The sequence below is a fragment of the Ixodes scapularis genome, unplaced genomic scaffold, assembly GCF_016920785.2.
Source record: "Ixodes scapularis isolate PalLabHiFi unplaced genomic scaffold, ASM1692078v2 PGA_scaffold10__122_contigs__length_95168666, whole genome shotgun sequence".
Taxonomy (NCBI): Eukaryota; Metazoa; Arthropoda; class Arachnida; order Ixodida; family Ixodidae; genus Ixodes; species Ixodes scapularis.
In genome coordinates, this window is record NW_024609836.1 from 48,727,230 (window position 1) to 48,747,070 (window position 19,841).

Consider the following 19,841-nt stretch of genomic DNA (forward strand, 5'->3'; position numbering starts at 1 on the left):
CCCTTTCGAAATACTGCCCTTTATTGGCAGCTGTGGAATTCCTGCAGAATGGTGGACTGAAACTTCAACGTCGCGGCACACCGGAAAAAAAGACACCATAGAAAGCGATGATGAGCACAGTAACGTTCCACTTTCGACGCTGTTTGATTGGCTCGTCGGCTCGTAGTGTTGGCCACGCTCCGACGTTTGCTGTCTTATGAAATTACTTGCACGTTTCTGGAGGCAGTTATTCCGCCATTGTGCAGTGGTTCCGGCTTTCTGCTAATCGGCACGTGACTTTCGGAAGGGGTCTATATCGGGCAGACGGGAAGGTGTGTCAACCACAGGTACAAAAAGCATCATTTGAAAGTGTCACGACGCTCAGCTGAGTCCTATCACCCCGTTGTCGGGCATGCCACACATGCAATAACAGCGTTCCATGTTTTGAGAACACTAGAATTTGCTAGGGCATATTAACAAAGTTGGCAGGGAAATCATTGAATCATTCACCATGAACACTGTTGACAATAACATGTCTGCGCCATCACTTGTTCTTTCCAGAAACGAGATCGCCTACTTGCCTTCGGAACGAGCGTAGTTTCTAATCACTTGCCCTCAAACTGATATTGCAGCCTTTGTTTCAAGTCATCTATTATCTTTTAAAAAATATCTATAACTTTATGTATACACTTTCCTCTTTCTCTTTTAAATTTGCCGGGTGGAATTGCAAAGAAGGCTTTCATGTTGTTCCGAGTTGAAATATATGTTCCTCATCTCTTGTCCCGATTCTGTTTTATTCTTTCTGTGCCGAGGCAACCTTACCAACAGGCACCACCTTTTATTTGTCAAAATAAATGTGACCCCATCTTGCCTAGACTTGTATTACGCTGCGTGGCATGCTTGAAAAGCGTTACGTCAAAGGAACACCGAGGAAGCTCAACGACCGCAACCTTAGTGATGCGTCGTAGAAGCGACGGCATACCACTGATTGCACAAGAGAGTCAGCGTGCCGACTACGCGGTGTTCTATCTTGATACTGATGAAGTTGTTGATTTTTTTGACCCGCCGGCTGCAGTGCAAAGCACTGCAAAACATGAGTCATGCCGTACTTATTTCCGCTGAATTACCACTGAATGCGTCATGAGTCGTGACCATCATCAGTGTTCCTGATTTGTGACGTAACCAGGCTCACATTGTACTAATTATGTGAGGTGATCAAGAAGGCCACTAAGGTCATTTGCTAAAAAAAGGGCAGTTTCTTTTTTTACTTACGACATTTGTAACTGCATACGCGTATGCTTCGAAAAAAAAGAAGAATAAAAGTTGTAACGTGCGTATCGAAATGAAGTGTATACCAAGCATCACGCGGCTGGGGATATTGCCTCGTTGACTTCATTCTGCAGTTTTGTAGACGCTCGTTTCGTTTTTTGTATCTTTTTTTTTTTAAATTTAGCTGCAGTAGAAGTTGACGCGGAAATTGAGGGGGAGGGGGTGTAGCTCTCTGTTTTATTTAAAATAAAAAGTACTGAATTTGGTTTGTTTTGAAGGTTCCCGGCTTCTCAAAAACTCAGCGTAGTGAAGGTGCACAAACTGCAAACGCGGCTGCAGCCACATTACCTTTGCGGTGTCGCGACCAAGGGGTTCCCAGGCTGGATGAACTCGGCTGCGATTGTCAGGAGCCGAACCTGGCCCAGGGCAGGAGCGACAGGAGGCGGGGTCTCGTACAATCCTCATTTATTTACATAATATATACAAGTAAAGTGGTTGAAAGGCGACAACCGAGAGGCGGGGTGGTACCTTTAGTCAGATGTTTTTATACTACGGATTTTCCCTTGGTCCCCAGGTATGGACCCCTATGTCGTCAGAAGGAAACCAATCTATGTGAAAATATAGTTGTTGCTACCCTTCTGTCTTCCCATCACAATATTACACACAGACGTAAGGCGATCTCACACACTGTCTCGCAGACATTCGGCTGATCTGATTGTCTGAATGCCGTTCTCCTCTACCGGGTAGCTCAGATAACCCTGCCCCAAACGTTTCCTGCGTTCGGGCGGGTGAAAACTTCACAACGAGTCTACGACGCCGGTCGGACGACTTCACAGAGATCAGAGTTCGAGGAGGTTGATCGAACACCTGTGGTAGCGTAGGATGACGGCTGTCCTGAAAAGCTCGTCGCTCACCGATGGGAAAGTTTTGCGAGAGCAATCCACGACAGCTTGAGTTCTCTTCCGCCGGATCACAGGCATGATTCGAACGCCGATCGTAACAGCGGTAATATATATAAGGCAGGAATTATTTCGACATTAGCTGACTGATATCGATTTATATGGTAAGCCACTTTTTTCAAAAGTAGTTTTATTTCCCTTCTAGTAATTGTGACTTGTGTGAGCTGACAGTGGCAATGTGGCCATGGCAGTTGATAACCCGGCATTTAACGTGAATCACGCAACAACGTGGACCATAAAAAGAATTTGTTCGTGCCATATTTTATTGGTTAGCACTTTCATTCATATATTTATTGATCCATGCTGCATCTGGATTTTAGCAGTCATTCGACGTCTCTCAGGCACTTAAGCGCTTTGTGCCTTACTAGTTACAACTAGTCAGTTGGCTGGCGAGATCGGGCCGTCAGGACCGAGGCGTGGGATGCGCACTGCTTGCACACATAGCCAGTTGACCCCCTGCTTTCAACCTGGACCATGGCTTTGGGGTGACACACCTTCTGTGGGTCCCTGGGCACACCTGAATTTGCAATCGATACGCCATAACTTACCACACTGTCATATTTCTAGAGGTTTAAAGCACGTGTTAAATCATTCATTAAATCTTTACATGTACGTCTGCTACCTCCAACAAACTAAGCCACGCTCGCGTGTCAGATCATATCACTGCTTACACCGCTATCAGCATGAAATGTCGCTGAAATCTTGGTGTGCGTTGGACTTACACACAAAAAAAAAAAAAAAGTCATGAAAGTATCTGCTCACGGATAGGTCGGTAAAAAGGCACTGAGAAAGACGTAGTTGGTAATCGTTTTATTGCCAGAAGTCCCGAAGAATTCTGGTCCTACCGAGGAACCTAGCAATGCTCGGGTAGGCTTGTTATCTTATCTGCTGGTATGTTGCTCTGAATTGGTAGCTACCAGCACAAACACAATAAATCAATCAAAACTAGTATCGAACTTGGCTCTAAGGGGTCCCGGTGAGAGGCTTTGCTATTTATACTATATGTTTATCGTTCTAATTTAGGGGTACTGCGACCTTAGGAGACAAATACTGTAAGTGACGCCGTAGGGCTACTTGCTGATTTATATGTCAAAGACTGTAGCAGAGCATACAATGGCCGAGATGGCCACGTCCGTCTCTGCTTTATTTATATCGAGCAAATTTAGCTTTGAGTCGGAACTCTTAATTTTTTAAATGCTTCCGTGCTACCATACCATGAGCTCAAAGATAGGTCAGAGAATGTAGATATTTGTAATTCCAGCCTCTACTGAATTTTGACACTGATGAAAATGAGTGCCTCTTGTTTTTTCACGGACATACGGCTGAAGAAGAAGTCAGTTTATACACAAAAGCGTCAAAGAAGTTTGGCAACCGGGGAAGAAATCACCCAGTTTGCCATTTCCTTCTGTCGCTAAGTCAACTCGATTGTGCTGTGAACAGGCCCCGGACATAAGCAAATATCTTATGAAAATAAATATCTTCAGGTTTAAAATGATTTCTAACCTCAAGGCAGGGACTGATGCAATACTTTGATACTGCATGGCGGGGTTATTGAATTTCTGTGTCATTCATTTTGTTCTTTCAGTCCATCGTGTCAGTGTTTCCTTTAGCACCAACATATGTGTAGGAATTAACTCAAGTTGTTTCCTAAGTAAACTTATCAGCAGGATAGCAGATGACAGAGAGGGCACGAACAAAAAGGTAACTCATTACTCACAGACTGCTTCGTCTGTGCCGTAGCAAGGACACTTGATGCAGACAACGCCGGTGCGTCTATAGCCGCAGATCTCGTTGGTTGCGCACCTTGGCCCCTGGAATGACATCCCAAAACACATTTTACCAGGCTTTCCATTTGCATGCATCTTACCATAGGTGTGTACGATATACATTCTAATAAACCAAACAGAATAGCACGAAAACAAAAACCTCTACGCAATAACAAACCAATAATGTTAACATTAACCAAGACACCGAAATAACAAAGCGAAACAAGTGGACGCCACATTTTGATTACTAACTACTCTAGTCGTTACTGTTTCCTATTTCAGTCTAAATGTTAATACCATCATATATGTCACTCTCTCCAGCTTGTCAGCTCCTTACTTATTTATAAGGGCATTTCGGCGTAAGCCGACACCTAATGTGTTCGGAGTCAGCATACAAACATAGAAATTATAATTCCGTCAATTAAAGGCGTGCAAAGCACTTAAATGCGAATTTATGTAGGTATCAGACACTTAGGTAGCCAAGCTTTTGAGGAGGCTGTGTGTTTATTTGCGTCGTAAACTAACCTTGACCTGAAGCAATAGCACCTATAGAAGACAACGCAGGGAAGCTCTTCCCGCCTCTTTCCACTTTAGCAGAGCGGACGCTGGAGAGAAGGCAACTCTCTATTCAGCGTTCACTCTGCTAAACTTGAAAGAGGTGATAAAGAGCGTCAGCATCGCTGCAAACGCGTCTTGCAGCGTCTCCTCTCGACGAGCACGACGCTAGCACGAGACGTCGCCAAGACGGAAGCCTCTGCGGCTTCGCATCGACTCTCGTCGAGTTTTAGTGTGGTCGCCGAGAAAAGTAAGTCGGCTACCTTATTTAATTAGGCTAAGAGCAGTTTTTGTTTTTCGGCAGTATACAAGCAGGCTGCCAAGCAGTGGATACAAACATATGTAATGTGAAAAAGAAGGTACGAACGTTTTTGTGGACATAGTGGTAAAAAATAAATTTGATGACTTAATCAGTGAGCTCACGTAAAATGTTTGCTGAGTAACTGGTGCGCAATGAAATTGCTCTCCAATATCCAGTGCTGCCTGTTTCTGTTCTTACGAGGAAAGGCGTATTATACGAGACTCCACACGCCCAGCTAAGTCAATGTTAGGAAGTTTCCCAGATTTATTTTCGTGACTCGCCCTCTACTTCAGCTCGACTGTGTCTAAAATAACAAATAAGTTGACCAAATGGCTAAGTACGAATAAGTAACACTTTATTGAATAATGCGTGTTATAAAGATATTTCATCTGGGTGAAAACAAACGAGCTACCATAGGGTTAACGACACTCTCACTCAATAGTTTTCTCTGTAACATAATCAAGATAAAGATTCTTACACTGTCTATATCAAAGCCTTAAAGCGATCAACATACAAATTAAAAAGAACAAAACATGATCAACATATAAATTAAAAAAAAAATCTGATTACCGTGGTTTTAGCTTTGCTACCGTCTATCAAAGGATGAGGGAAACCTAAGTACGCACACAGGCACCCAGAAATGGCACTCCAAGTAAAGGCCCAGCGCCTTCGGCTGGGTTGAATATCGCATAGACGCGGTGATTCGACGACATATAATCGGTTAATTTGGGGTGAACTTACATTCACTTAGATTATGGAAGACACACTAATAAAATGTTGTATGTTTTAAATCTGGTTATTCCAACGCTAAGCGAAGGAAGAAACATATGTACTAAAAATGACAAAACGAAGGTGCCTTTTGCTACAATATTTACCTCAGATCCTCCGCACCTCGTATTCAAGTCCTCGAGAAGCAGGCCTGCGATAAAACATGGAGGAATGTTAAACCCACTGAAGAACAAAGCAATCGCACGCACCTAGAGCTCTATAAATTAAACCTCTGTCTTACTAGTATTTGTATGCCCGAATTCGGAACATGTGTAGCATGCAGGACACTATTTAGAAAATTATTTGTTTTTGTAAATTAAAGTACTGAACTTGTTGATAAATTTATCAATCAACCTTATTGTACCTCTATCGTAACTAAAAAAAGTCAGTTTAAGCATAAATTGCAAGTATAACTAAGTTACATTTTTTATGAGAATTTTTATATTAGACATTTTTTTTTTATCTTTCGAATTTTTTATCTTTTCTTACTCAGTACCTTTGTGAACTCCGATCACGGCATCATTTAGCCCTTCAGCATCATGAAAGGCATGCCATGAACAGAAACCACCACAATACGTACCACCTCGTTTTTATTGGCATGTTGTTTGCAGCCAATTATATTACTCACGTGTATTCATAGACGACATGGTGTTTGCTTGAAGTATACTCACATTCGAAAGGAGCTTCTTGACAGTCTTTCAGATAGCAAGCGTAGCCAGAATTGCACTGAAACAAGAGTTTCACTTTGAAAGAATGTCATTCTCGTGCCGCAGATATTTTCATGATTATGCTGGACACACGGGCAATGAAAGACGGAATGTTTATTTTAGAAAAACAATTAAAGCACTTACCGTGCATCCATCACTAGTCACAGTGATACCTGTATACAAGAAAAGGAAGAAAATCAAGCATAATATAATTAGGTAGTAGTGTATACACAGACAAATGAAGGAAAAGGGCTTAAAAAAGTGAAAGCCATTTACAACTCCCTGTAACGCCGAATTGGAGCGCAGCTCTTGAGGAGGAGGAGGGAAGTGTACTGAGGGGAGGGTAGACCCCTCCTCCTCCTCCCCTCATTCTTTAATATGATCCGGGGGGGTCACCTGACCTCGGGGGAGGGGTCACGTGACCTCGGGGGGGAGGGGGGGGGTCACGTGACCTCGGGGAGCGGGGTCACGTGACCTTGGGGTAACCTTGGGAGGGGTCACGTGACCTTGGGGGTCACGTGACCCCAAGGTCACGTGACCCCCAAGACCCCCAAGGTCACGTGACCCCCAAGGTCACGTGACCTTGGGGGTCACGTGACCTAGGGGTGACCTTGAGAGGGGTCACGTGTCCTGGGGGTCACGTAACCTTGGGGAGACCTTGGTTACGCCGACGCCGACGCCGCTCCAGCCGGAAACGGGCGCCTAAGGCCTCATTCACACAGCCGTTTTTTCTCCCGGCCCGGCGAAAACGCCGGCCGTCTTTTGCGCCGGGGGAGAGGGTGTTAGGACCGGTTTCCGGCCAAAATCGGGACGCCGGACCCGAAAAGAGCTGAACGAGGATGTTCAACGTCCCCGGCACCGGCGGGAAACCGGGAACGCCGGCGCCCCGCCCCATCGAGGGACGGCCAATCACAAAATCGGAAACTTTCGCTGAATCTGGCGGATTCGCAAAAGTTGGGTGACCATGGGCACGGCCCCGGGAGGGAGAGTTGACCGTACTGTGCCCTAACGCCCTAATCACCCTAACGGCGAAGCCAACGAAGCTTTTTTCGGGAAGGATGGAGGCCAGCGAGACGGCGGGCGCATTGTGTGATGTTTACGGCTCTTGAACAACGGGCAGAGATTTGGATTTACCGCTGAGCTGCTGCTCGAAATGGTGAGACCACATCGGTTCCTTTGTGATAGACGTAAATGCGATTTTAAGGAAGAACAGCCGAAGAAACAAAATACGGTCGTCGATCATCGTGGACGAAAGCGGCGCAAGGAGTGATTGATGTGAAACGTGCGCGCGGTGGGTCTTGTCGTTTTTGTTTCGAAACGTGGAGACAAATAAAATGTTTTGAAACATGCGAGATCGTTATCGGCGACCCAAACGCAAGCTCCGAGGAACAAAACAGTTGTGGCTTCGCCCGTCGACGCCGATCGTCTCTACATTTGGTGGTCCACGCCGCCACAAAGCAGCCACAAATACGGGATTACAAGATTGGTAATAAAGATGGAGGGAAGTGTGTGATTGCGCACGAAATAATAGGTAATACCGGTTATACAGTTTTACGAGATACAAACGTTGAAGCGGAATGTGAAAGGTGCACGAAGATTTCTAAGCTAGGTGGCGCAAGCTACCGCCCAATATAAGGGGGCGCAGCCGCCAGCATCGCCGGCAGCTTCGCCGCCGCTGGTTCGAACACTCCTCCGTCCCCGCACCGTCCCGTTTTCGGCACGGCGCCCACGGCGCTTTCGCCGGGACGGGGCGAAACGCCGGCTGTGTGAATAAGGCCTAAGAGCTGCGCTCTAAAACTTACGAAGTAATTACACAGAAAGGCCAGAACACAAACAGCGCAAGATGTGCTGTCCGTGTTCTCCCCTATGTGTGGTACTTTCGTAAGATTTTACACCTAGAAACGCTCTCACCACGAAACATACAAATGTTTACTAAAAGTTGTTATAAAAGCACGCCAAAAAAAAAAAAAAAAAAAGAACTCACATGTCCGGTACACCTCACAGTTGGCTCTGCGGGAATAGTTGCCATGGAGGACACATCTCTGTCCTCCAGCACACTCGGTGTCCTGGAACACACACGAGCACATTCCCTCGTTACCTAGCAAGCTCAGAAAGCTTACAATAAGAGCGTGAAGGAGAAAGGTCGCTCGATGCTCCCAAAACCACCATATGAATTGAAAAGTGTCGCATCTGGCCTTCTGATTCGCTGGCTGCTCCAGTCACGTGGGCATAATCGTCACGCAATTCCCATACTTGGTCAAGTTGCCATCTGTGCACCAGTGCTTTTTTTATGTGCTTCGAGCTTTGTTTTATTTGGGCACGCGCTTGGTAAGCAACCGTCAGTTGACTGCCGCAAGATTATTTTGTTATCGGAAACATTACGAGTAATATAATCGTCGGCGTGGCCACTGACAGCGTAAGAAACACTGGGCATGGCCTTTTATGTTAATACGTTTTGCTTTGTGATTAGCTCTTCGAAGTTCGTATCGGTTGACGCCAGAATCTGGTTGGCTGAGGAACGAGAATGAGATGCACGGAACTCGCCGCACTCTGTGTTACTTAAATTGTCACTCAGTAGAGTTCGCGAAGTGTGAGTCTCATCAAAACTACAGGGAAGAACTCGGTTTTGGTACCTCTGGTAGTAAGCCGATGGAACTACATTCTTTTTAACCGGCTATATATATATAACAACAAAAGAAACTGTACAATGATAAGGGCATAGCATACATCTGGATCGGTATTCGAAGAGCATAGGGGTTGGGATCAGAAATCGAGCATTGCGATCAGAGATCGAGTAAACAAATTCTTTATTCGGTTGAGGTGAGTTGCTTTTGTAACTGCTTTGGTGCGTGTCATACAAATACAGCATAAAAAATTAAGCTTTAATAAGTGCATTCTAATACAAAAAAAAAACACTCGGGAAACATGTGGTACCTAAAGTCCCTCAATAAAATTCACGCTTTCAAGCATGGGCGTACCAACTGGGGAAGGGGGGGGGGCTTGTCCCCCCCCCCCTTCCCCAGTTCTCAGAGTGGGAGGGCAATACATGTGTTTTGCACCTCCCTGAAACAGCCGCCATTGGGCAGGGAAAACACTGGCCAGCGGCGCCCAAGGGACTTCGAGGGATCGCCCCCGGCCCTGGGGGAAGGGGGGGGGGGTCTTGTGTGGCCCCCCCCCTTCTCCCCCCCACACACACACACTCATAAACAAGTTGGTACGCCACAGCCAAGGGCCGCTCGACACACGGGCTTGGTGAAGTTGCGTGTTTGACACTACTTGCAAGACAAACGGAAACACATCGAGGGGCTTTATGCCCCTGTCCCACTAGAGCGACATACAGAAACAAACGACAGTGGCGAGCCTCAATCAGAGTCTTTCGCAATTTGAGAGGCTTTGTAGAATAAAGGAGGCTATTCTGAAACACGAGCATCATGCACGCGATGGTATCTTTGGCAGGCAATCGCTCGTGCTTACTTCACGAGCACCGAACGACTAAACGCCTGCCAAAGGTACCATCGCGAGCGTGCTGCATGTGTTTGAGGCTTGTCGCTGTCTTTTGTCGCTGTCTGTCGCTCTAGAGGGAGACGGGCATTAGTGGTACCAGCTGGGAATCATCTTCTACGTCATAATTTATTTTTCCACTTGATGCATGACTATTATGTGTTTTAAAGTAAACAGGCCATTCTAAGGCGATCGATGAGTCAATTTTACATCCTTTATTGGCGATCGATGCGTCAATTTTAGATAGAGGATTATCGGATGGAAATACGGTTATATATACTACACGACGTAGTTAATACGAACACTGCTTTTTTTTTGTATGCCACTGGGAATGCCATTTGCTTTCATAACTTTTGTTCATAAAAATGCTTACCGATTCGCACGATGTGGCAGGTTGTCCAAGCGCAACGCCTGTAGAAATGGAGAGAAATAAGACAGGGTACATTATTACTATCGTATAACGAGTCTCCCTAAGGCGCCCGAAGTCCCCCAGTCATGTGTTTAGCGTCGTACTCCGCCCACACATCGAAAATGGCCCCGAAGTGGCAACAAATGACGTAAAAAAAGCCAGAGTGTCGTGCTGTAGGATGCGGTGATCCTGGAGGTTGATCGTAGAAATGCAGGCGGAAAGCACGAGCGTCGCTGTCGTCACCGCGTCCCAACTTCCGACTGCCAAAACTTTCGTGAAAAAAAAATGATTGTGTGTATGTTTATACAGCCTAGAACTTGGTCTGCCTCAACGGGCCACTTGTCCTCCAGCTATAGATGAGACATTTAGCCAGTGCAGTACAATCGCCAGCCTGGGGTCTTTCACGTGCAGCACGCAGTAGTGAAACACGATCGCACGCCGGTACGATGCTCATCCAGTTGAAAACGGGCAGGGGTGGCGATTGACCCCAGGATCGTGGGTTCTGCAACGCGAGCTTTCGCTCCACGTGCTCCGAGCTGGTGTGCGCTAGCCCACTCGGTCACCGATCCCCCCAAACTTCCGTGGACTGTCAAGCTGGGGCCCTAAACTCGCCAAACACAAAGTTCAAGCCGAAAGTTCGCGGAGCGCGTCGATTGGACGTCGGCGAAAGAAGCGCGAAGTCTTCGTCGAGATAGGCCAATTGCTGCGCACCGTCAACTTCGACCCCAACTTTGTGTTAGACGAGTTTGGAGGCCCTGGAGTGCGACTCGCGGCAGAACAGGTGTCTGCAAGATCAACCGCCGCTGCTGTTACACCGCCAGGATCGCGGTCGGCGACAGCGTGACACCTCTATGACGTCATCAAGCGGAAATTCTGGGACCGCTTTTTTGGACGCGATAGTATTACTGCTGGCCTCGAAATCATCCCTGCCAGTGTCTCTCAATAAACCACGTGTTTGAGGCTGTGTTCTAACGTTTACCCAAAAGGACCCGAGTCACTTGGACGGGTCGTGACACGTGCCAACACAGATAGAAAAGCGCTGGACGCGGTTAGGCTTTCGAACGCCAAAGTACAAGACGAAGATCGAGTAAATTTTGGAACACACCCTGAGTTACGACGCTTCAGTCGTCGTAACTCAGGCTGTTTCAAGTAGACATTCACAGATCTCTGTACATTATGATTGAAACCTGAGACAGACGTTTTTACAAAACTTAGTAACGCGAAATTAGAGCGCAGCTCTTGAAGAGGAGGAAGGGAGGGTACGGAGGGGGGGGGGGGTGTGCCCCTCCTCTCCTGCTCTCTCACCTCCTTCCAATCTTCCCTCCTCCTCCCCTACTCCTTCTCTCCCTTCCTCGTCCTCCTTTCACCTTCCTCTTCCCCTACCCCTCCTCCTCCCCTCCTCCTCGCCCTCTCCCCTCCTCAACACGGGACGTCGATTTTCCCGCTAAATTTAGCGTGGAATTGAATTGCTGTTGAGGTCACGTGGCGTCCATTTTTCCGCTAAATCTAGCGGAGAAACTAAATTTGTTCATAGGTGACGTGACACCAAGTCGTGTGATGTCATTTTCCCTGCTAAATTTAGCCGGAAATTGAATTCAATCAATCAATCCATTATTTGGCATCAGAAACTGATGTAGGATGCGGGGTCAAAAAGTCAGAATTTTGACTTGACAAGGCCTCTGCAGCCTTACAATTGGCACACGGCGACATACTACATATCAAGTGTTCATATTTACAGTTTTCACGCTTTTAACATCAAGGAAAAAAAAATACTATTAATCACACTATCAAAGATAACAATTAATAATATATATTAGGCATATGGCGACATATTTAGGTACATGACAGGACTAAAAATAATAATCATATAACCTCAAGGATAACAGATAATAATTGTTATTGAGGCCACGCGATGTCAGTTTTCCGCAAAATTTGCGCGGTTACGCCGACGCCGACGGGGACGCCAACGCCTCTCAACCCGGAAACGGACGCCTAGGAGCTGCGTTCTAAAACATACCCAAATTGCCTGCAATCAGGTAAGACCTAGGCAGGCTGTAGACCACCGCCTGTCTTCGTCGTCGTCGCAATGCTCAAGTGTATAATATGCGAATGATATACGGCCTCATTCAAAAGCAAAGAGCATGAGCACAGTTGACTAATGGCTAGTTAGCGGCTAGCAGCTGACGAAGCTGCGGAGCGGCCGTAGCGGAGACATTCCTGCAGAGGACGGGATTTTTGTTTGGCACGTGATTGAATTCGGCGAACAGCGACGGCGGCGGCGCATGGAAAACAGGCGTGCCACTGGAGCAACTGGCTCGGGAGAGGGGGGGGGGAATCGGTGGCCGAGTGGGCTAGCTACGTAGTGCCATAAAATGAGCTATACGCTTCATAGTAACGACACTTACGCTCTTACGCACTTACAAGACACTTACGCATCTTGTGGCTTAAAATCATGGTTGCCCGTTATATGAAGCTTTGTCTGCAATCACAGTAAACGCTTTTCCGTTCTCCACAAATCTTTAAACAGCGTACCTCATTTAGTGGCACTAATTCCTGCCCGTTTGGCGTGTTTACGAAACCTCGAACAACAGAAATATAAGTTTAATTGTCCTGCGTCTTGAGACAGTCGACAAAGTAAAGTGGCATCGAACTCCCAATTTTTTGTAAGTATCTGAATAGGACACATATGTCACGAATTGAACTTCCCCCAAAGTCAGACATTTCTAGCGCGATATTTACGTCCTGAGACTCATTTTGAATCTCGCTAGGCGATTCTATTATGAGATTATGATTTCAACACGACGTGGCGAAAGGAAAGCCCGTTTTTTAATTGTCCTTCACTGATAACGAGTCGCATATGTAAATATAGCGCAAAGTTGTTTGTTTTTCGTAGAAAGCTCTCTTTGTGGCATACCAGTCACTCAAGAAAAAGTGTTTTGAGAGTTCAGTGCCTCCTTAAAAAGCATCGTATTTATTGTACTCGCCGAGATCACTTGGAGCCATCAACTGATCGTGTTTTTCCCTGTGAACACTCATTCACACAATTTTGTTTCCCTACGTTTTAAATTCATTTTTGTGACTGTTTGGTTCCGTCAATATCTGACTTAATTAGTCAGACATCGAAGGGACGAAGGGTAAATATAACCTTTGGAGGGTCGGCGTTGCGTTCCAGGTATATAGTTCCAAGGCAAACTTACCTGAACAAAAGGTAAGGGCGCAAACGAGCTGGTGGTGGTTAAACATTTCGACAAAAACCCCGAGACTGGGACAAAAAGGGACGGACAAACACAAAGTCTCGGGGTTTTTGTCGAAATGTTAAACTTACCTCTCGCGGAACCCGTAGTCTAAACATTTGTAAACAAATTTCGGTGATGTTACGAGCGCTTATTGGTCATTATTTGGTCTAGACATTCGTTCGAATAATTTGATTTCTTGTTGTTTTCGGACACTTTTGGTACTTATCCAAACGAATGGATTTGTCGAGAATCCTAATGGTTAGGTGATGTATCCTTTGTTAATTTTGAACACCCAAGATATGAGAAATCAGTGAATTCGAAATGCTTAACAAAGTAATCCCTTTTTACCCTCTTCTTCTTTTGCCTCTTCAATGTATGTGACGATGCTCTCTCTTGAGTACGAGAGAATGCCGCCATACCCAAAATAAACAAAGAAAAGAAAAAACAAACAAAAAAACTGACAACATCATCGATTAAAACTAGTTATATGGTTGAACCGACGAAGTTATTTCGGCTTGATACATGGCTGGTTCAAGGCTTTCCGAGCGTGCATCATGCCGTAGTAATTGAACTAACGCATTTGGATACGACGCCTGCAGAGCGACCTTTCGCTCCACGCGCTGCTTAGCTGAAATGTTTTACCAGGTTCGGCCACCGAACCCCTCCGATGCTAACGAACTTACAACCAGTAAAGGGGGGTTCCTTCTTGGGAAGAAGAGGAAGCGAGCGAGCGTTCGCGCTTCACGAGCAACCATACCAAGACCCGTTCGACGAAGATGGCAATCAGATGGTTCATGCTATGTTTTGCTGTGTCACAGGAGAGTCTTCTCAGCGTCGCTGGGGTAAGTCGATTTTTAAGATGTTGCCCCACACTCTAAAGAAAAGTGCTTGAAAGGTTTTTCTACGACCCGAAGAACTCCTTCGGCTCGTGAAGAACGGTTTCGCCTCAAGCACCATCTCACCCTGGCGCACTAGAAAGACGACTGGGCGTTGGAAAACACTTTCGCATCAAATAAGCAGATTAAAAGAACCCATCGTAGGTCTTTAACGAAGAACCCTAGTAGGGGGTGCTTAAAATAACTTTTTAGGGTGCAAAATATGGACAAACCACGGACCTCCTAAAATGTCCTTTACGACCAGATTTTTTTTAGAGTGCACTGCCGTGTAGGACGACTCAACATCATTTTTGTTTCAAGTTGAACACACTCTCCCTGACCTCTAGTCTCACCATCATGTAGAAAAGCAAAGTGTAGATTACCCAATTTAAAATTAAGCCATATTCTGGTTGAGATGAGACGCTACAGGATCACAACTCGAAGTACAAACTTCGTGGTGTTGGCTGTTCGACATAATTGCAGAGCTTAGAAAACCAAAAGAAGAATAAAAAAGATGTAAGCTTTTTAAGGAAGAGAAGCGAGGGCAGACAGGCACGTTAAATACTGACTCAATATTTATTCAAACACTCCTGAAAAACTCAACTTTTTTTTTGTCAAACGAAATATATTTTTTTAAGAAGACTGCGCGAAAATTTGCGCATGCACCTCGAAATTGAAGGTAAATTTAGAAATCTTACAATTATGTAGCAGCTCTTTCCTGTTAAAATGTTTCCCAACAAGCAAAAGTCGTTTTTGTTATTTATTTAAAATTTGTTCAGTCTCACGCACTATATTTAAGTTCGAAGCAAAGATTATAAGAAAACACACCATCATCAATAGAAGGGCATACCTGAATATATGCAATTCCCTAAAAATATACGTGGAAAGTAACGGGAAGGAAATGTAAATTTGAAATACGCTGTCGTCAGCACACTTTTGATTCTGACCTGTTTCCGACTCAGAAGCTTAGAAGTACTCTCCCCATAACTAGCAGATAGCGGCGACCGAAGTGGATATATTCGCGAGCAAGCTTTCCAAGTTAGGCTGTGTTTAATGATCCCTCGTTGCAAAGGATTGCGCGTGAAACTTTTAAAATTAAGTGTTTACCCCCTTTCTCGCATCGAGTGGAACAGTTAACTATCGCCGGAAATGTTCGCCACGTAGACAGATTTTCACTTCAAAAAGAAAAAAAAAAATCTTTTTCCCTCAATCTATCAAGACTCATTGACTCAAGGTAAAAGCCGTGATATGAAAACGCATATTCTTCGCTTCAGCTTAAACCCCGACGACCAGTTCGCGCTTTCCACTTTTCCCCCGCTTGCTCCTCTCGTCCTGTGTACCCTGTCCGCCGTTGCCTGTTTCCTCCTCCCTTCTCCCCTCCCCCTCCCCCCCCTTCCCCCCTTAGTAAGGAAGATCTTCTGCCTTGCAGAATCTCGAGTTTGGTCGTCGGCCTTTAAGCGCAGACGCAGCCGACACTGCGAGATAATGGGACTAACTGCAGCGCAAAAAGCGCAAGTCACTAGGCCTCTTTTGTCTATGATTGGTTTCGCGACTATATGACACGTACAGACACACGAAAAACATCATGATGCCGCGCTTTTGATGCTGTCTGTTTGGATCCATCAGCTCGTTGCGTCAGCTGGTCAGACTTGAGGGGAAATTTGGGCCGACAAACGGCAATATTTAGCAAAAAAATGGTGATTTCGGGTTTTAGTGCGTTTTATTATCCATGAATATTCATATTTCATTTATAGAAAAATCAAAGACGGAATATGGTCGCAAAATTAGTCAAATTGGCATTTGAAGACCTCTCGGGCGACACAAAAAGGGATATATATGAGCCATGTTCGTGTGCGTGGTATTTTTCATATTTTGACATCGCCTGTCATCACGATTGTTTTGAGAAGTAGGCCTAGCTATCTCCTCTCCATCTCAATTTTTTGTAGCTTCAATTTCTCACAAGAACAATAATAAAAAAAAATGTATTTTTCCCTCCGCGAAGAAGTGCCGCTACATATCTATGGGAGTAAGCTATGAACGAGTAGCCCATTTAGAAAACTTTACTCCAGTAATATTCAAAAAAAGTGTTTTGCCATGCCCAGCATGCACGCGAGAACATTTTTGTTTTGCACGTACTTTGGATCCAGAAGGTCGAAAAACAAGCTGTATCAACACTAACACCAAATTTATAAAAAAAAAAAAAACAACAACAACATCAAAGGGGTCATGGGATGATATCGGGTAGGAATGTTTATGACTTTGCAGAGGCGTACTGGTCCTAGTTTGGCCCAAGTATACTTGCACAGACCGCCCCTGATCCAGGAGCTTCTTTGTCGCGGTGAAATTGCGAGGATAAAAGGGGACTTTTCTTTCAATCTTGCCTTCAAAAAAATTTCAAAAATTGATGACGTAATTGACCTTTTTCAGAGTTCGTTGAAGTGACCGTGGCGCACCCTCGTGGAGATAATTGAGACCGTTTGCGGGCTCAATCCGTCCTCCCGTCACCCCGTTCGCTTCCTCGACGCGATCGTTCTGGTGCGCTCGTCGTGGAAAGTTTTTCTCGCTGTTTTCCGGCTGACGTTCTCTACAAATGGCTGATGAGGATCCCGGAGGATCGAGTAAAGCAACCGTGTTCGACACTGCGGACTTTATCCGTCTGTACGCTTTTCAAGACGGATGGAGTGCCGATGCTGCATCGGTACCGGTCGTCAACACAGCGTGCGTCTATCGGTACTTCGCGAAGGACTGCAGACAACTCCGGAAAGGATGGGCCTTCAAAGAAGAAGCCTACGTAAAGAAAGTCATGGTGAACAACTTTGATCCCGACCACACCGTTCACCTTGTAAGGAGCACGTGTGCACCGTCTATGAAGCCGGGACATTACAGGCAACTGATATCGCTTTCCAAGAGCGCCGATATCGTTCAAGCGTCTTGCGACTGCGTTGCAGTGGGAGTTTATTTCTTCGGTAAAACCCGTGGCGATGTAATAATGTGTCTTAAGGATTATAAAATGTGTTAATATTTGTAAGGCGTGAGTGGCGTGAGGCCCTATAGTCGCTCTCCTTTCTGCACCTTGGTATCGAGATCTGTGTGTGCCAGTCCTTTGATCATATTTTATGCGTGACGCGATAAGTTATCTAAAAAAAAAAACAGAACAAACAACATTTGTCGTCTTCGTCTTTTTCGTGGTACTTCAGCATGCAACTAAAAAGGGCCAAGGTATGTCATCGATCTACTTATCGAACTAGATGACGTGTTGATATAAAATTCTGTAGTAGGACATTTGTTTATTCAATATTTTAATGAGTTTCAAGCGTAAATATAAATTTTGCAGGTTGAGCGGAACATGCCAGCATATAGCTGGCCTGCTCTTTACACTATGCGACAGTGTAAAGATCATTTTTCGTGAAAACAGCTTGACGTCCCGCCTCTTCGCTGCCCTGCTGTACCGTGCAAGCAAAGTCGGTGCGGAGGCAGGTGTCGGCTTGTATTTGTATACAAGGAGGGAGCGAAGTCCGGGTGATTCTGGTCTCGTGAAGATACCCCTGCCTCGTAAAAATCAGGAACAAAAATCTTGCTATGAATGACTAGCCTGCACAGAGTATGACGGATATCTCCTGAGTTCTGACAGATATGAATGAACTAACCTCCAATGAAGTGGACGCAGCAAACACGCGAGTTCACATATGGCTGCCAAGGCGTCCCGTCGGAGTTCTGGCGTCGCAGCGCTTGAATCCATTTTTCTCTTTTCTTGAGGTGCGCGGTAGCTTTCGGGAATCTAAAGAAGCTCACGTTCGGCGTGTTTTTCTTGCTCTTTGTACATCCAACAGCCGAGCAGCGGTGAGGCATCGCGATAGTGCCGGACAGACGCGCCTAGCAATGCGAGCGAAGCCAGGCAGCGTCTGACGAGAGCCCGCAAAGATGGCGCCTTTTCCTTTCCTACTTTCTCCTCAAGTTCGGGCATGCGCACAAAATTCTCTGAAAAAGGTCAATTGTGGAATCGAAACTACCCCCTTGACGACAGTCCAGCGCGGCTCATGAATTAGACACGAGAACTGCGTGAGCACTCGACTTCGGATCGTAACAACCGATGCTTTGGCGCAAACTCGGGTAGCGGCTCGCGTCCAACCACTGCGGTTACGACAATAGCCCAACTCCTGGAGCTCAGCAGGTGTTTTCTACTTTGCCGACCCCAGCACGTGGGTATGATTAACGTTGGCAGTATAGGTTAGGCACCAGCTAGGCCACGTGGCCGCCTGTTCTGGCTCCGAGTTGAGGAGATAAACGATGCTCATATTTCTGGGAATTTAGTTTGGTGACTACCATTGCCTAAAAATAAAAACGAAGGCAAGTTTAGTTACTAGCCTTTGGGAGTGGTTCTAAGTAGTATTTAGCGAAAGTATAAGAACCGTTTTATGACTCCTTTAAGGCGAAACGAAGTTTACTAGCCTTTCGTCATGAGGCAAACACAGCCAGCTTTTTTTCTTTTCCCATAGATTGCTTTAATATTTGACGTTACCTGTTATTTTCAGCCTCTCAACGCGACACAGCGCGCGCCAAGTGTAAATTCAATCCGAGGTACGTAAAGAAGCGTTCACGTCGTTTTTTAGCCCAAGAAAATATATCCAAAAGAGCCGACACAGTGCGAACACGCGATTGTCAGAAGGGCGATTCAGTGATCCATAACAACTGAAATGTTGCTATATGCCCTTGTAGTATCTTTGGATATGCTCACAGGGGCAACAACCTAGTATCACTTGCTGGGTTTACATGAATGTGATCGTTGGGATCGTAGCGCATCGAATCGAGTAAAGGCCAATCAAACGCACCCCGCCTCTCTACTTCTTCCTCTTTTACCCACCTACTACCAATCGAAATAGTCAAATCTCAATTCGATGCGCTATGGTCGCATTCATGTAAACACAGTCACTGACAGCTTATGAAACATGGGGCGTGTCTTTTATGACCGTGATTCCTGCTTCGTAATTTGACCTTTGGCCTCGCTATCGACAAATGCCTGAATTTAATTGACTACAGAGCAGGGTGTAAGATAGACAGGTGGGGAAACGGCCCATAGAAGCCTACCGCAGCGCCGTGACCGGATTGTGTACTCGTCTGCTTGCGGGTACCCCCGACTTGCGACAGATGGCGCTGCGGCGAGAGGAAAAAAATCGGAATCGGATTTGCGTGGAACTCTATAGGAGACTGCGCAAAATAAACCGAGAGCACGACAGTCTTTCATTAAAAATCCACAAAAAAACCATCTCCGTCAGTTTAGCCGGTCGCCATCGGTCGCCCACCCGGAGTGAGAGTTCGCGGTGCTCCACATAGATGGCGCCACAGAAAAAGAGAAAACCGAGGGGGACACAATGCGGTCACTCATTTGGCTCTCGTTTCCCCACCTGTCTATCTTACACCCTGCTACAGGGCTATAATTAGATGCTCGGACTCCCCACGCCCACCAAAATTGATCGTCTAGAGCCACCGGCAACTTAAGATACTTAAAGGGGCACTGA

The 19,841-nt window shown here is 45.8% G+C and overlaps 1 protein-coding gene across 1 annotated transcript in view; it reads right to left on the minus strand.

Annotated features, from left to right (window-relative positions):
- Nucleotides 1-2,413: 2,413 nt before the first annotated feature.
- LOC115329452 overlaps nucleotides 2,414-19,841 on the minus strand; it is a 30,323-nt gene continuing 12,895 nt past the window's right edge. The window contains exons 2-8 of the mRNA XM_040211118.2: nucleotides 10,179-10,216; nucleotides 8,289-8,370; nucleotides 6,449-6,477; nucleotides 6,269-6,323; nucleotides 5,705-5,748; nucleotides 3,925-4,018; nucleotides 2,414-2,724 (exon numbers count right to left, since the gene is read on the minus strand). Coding sequence (XP_040067052.1) covers nucleotides 2,582-2,724; nucleotides 3,925-4,018; nucleotides 5,705-5,748; nucleotides 6,269-6,323; nucleotides 6,449-6,477; nucleotides 8,289-8,370; nucleotides 10,179-10,216 — 485 coding nt within the window. The 3' untranslated portion in view covers nucleotides 2,414-2,581. The remainder of the gene's footprint in view (nucleotides 2,725-3,924; nucleotides 4,019-5,704; nucleotides 5,749-6,268; nucleotides 6,324-6,448; nucleotides 6,478-8,288; nucleotides 8,371-10,178; nucleotides 10,217-19,841) is intronic.